The sequence below is a fragment of the Trichechus manatus genome, unplaced genomic scaffold, assembly GCF_000243295.1.
Source record: "Trichechus manatus latirostris isolate Lorelei unplaced genomic scaffold, TriManLat1.0 scaffold00001, whole genome shotgun sequence".
Lineage (NCBI taxonomy): Eukaryota > Metazoa > Chordata > Mammalia > Sirenia > Trichechidae > Trichechus > Trichechus manatus.
In genome coordinates this window covers 37739999-37741235 of record NW_004443937.1, presented here as the reverse complement: position 1 = coordinate 37741235, position 1237 = coordinate 37739999, and the positions used below count along the sequence as shown (strand labels likewise).

The following is a 1237-nucleotide window of genomic DNA, read 5'->3' as shown; positions in this document are numbered from 1 at the left end:
TTTTCATTTCATGCACAGTTTGTTGGAAACCAACTAAACCTTGATGTCGATTAGGCAGTGGGATCTAAGCCATCTAAATGGCTGTCACAGGAAAAAAGCGTCAAGTCGGGCTTCTATTCCAGCAAACTGACAGACCCTCCTTGCACTAATAAAACTACAGATCCCCTGACGTTTTGTTTTCTGTATATGCTGTCTGCTTTGTTATGTTCCATTTCCAAACGGCATTGACCCTGATTAGCAACACTCTTTAGTCCTTTGACCCTCTCCTTTCCTGCATCTCCTCCCTGCCAGTTATCGACAGTCTCCCTTATCCTTTAGACTAAAGCTGGTCCTTGGGCTCTTTGGGCGTTTCTTCTCCATCTCACACTGCGTACACAGAGTCTCAGCGCTTCCGCCGCACTCCTCTGCTCCAGCATAAACGTTCTCCTCGAATATCGAATATCGAATATCGCAAGTCTTCCAGGAAAGAGGGTGGTTCCTGCTTCCTTGCCCCTCTCTTGTTACAGCTGTAGAAATTCCGGGCCAGTTGGCAGCTAACGTGTCTGTGGTTCCCCTCCCCCACAGGTGAAGACGAGCTGAATGTGGAAGAGGATGAGGAAGTGCTGACTCTGTTGTATGACCCATGTCTGAACTGTTACTTTGATCCCCAGACTGGGAAATACTACGAGTTGGTGTAATCCCTCCTTCCAGGGCAAAGAATGCCCCCCTCGGTTGGAGCAGTATAGCAGCTCAGATTCTGTTAAGGAGGCACCACAATTTGTGTGTTGGGCCGACCCGTGGAATCAAAAGTCACTGAGAGAAGTGAATTTATTTTGTAAATAATGTTCAATGTTAAGCATCGCTACTTTCTTTTTGTAGATGTGTGTGATCTTGGAACTGTGAAGGAATTAATACAAAGACAAGATTTTAGGGCTTTGAATAGGTTCTTATTTGTTGGTTCTCATCCTACATATAATTTTTGTTTACTTCACATAATTTTATGTAAAATGAATTAAGAGTTATTAATTCAAAATGTTTGCAGTGTTAATCTGTAAATGATGGCCTGATATACAGAAAAAATGTATTCTTGTTTAAAAGATATTTGGGTAACTTTTATTTTATTACATATTTGTATTAAAAATAAAGTCTGATGGTAAAAAGAATAGCTTTTCAACTGCTTCTTTTTATTCACCCCACTCTCTTTACCAGAATATTCCTGGATGATATTTACCTACTCAGACTCACAGAAGAGGATGCA

General features: G+C 41.3%; 1 protein-coding gene across 1 annotated transcript in view; it reads left to right on the top strand.

The window, feature by feature from the left end:
* Positions 1–1220, top strand: part of CFAP20DC (CFAP20 domain containing) — a 257432-nt gene extending 256212 nt beyond the window's left edge. The window contains exons 12-14 of the mRNA XM_023726780.1: positions 319–370; positions 414–471; positions 565–1220. Of these exons, the coding sequence (XP_023582548.1) occupies positions 319–370; positions 414–471; positions 565–677 (223 nt within the window). The 3' untranslated portion in view covers positions 678–1220. The remainder of the gene's footprint in view (positions 1–318; positions 371–413; positions 472–564) is intronic.
* Positions 1221–1237: the final 17 nt, after the last annotated feature.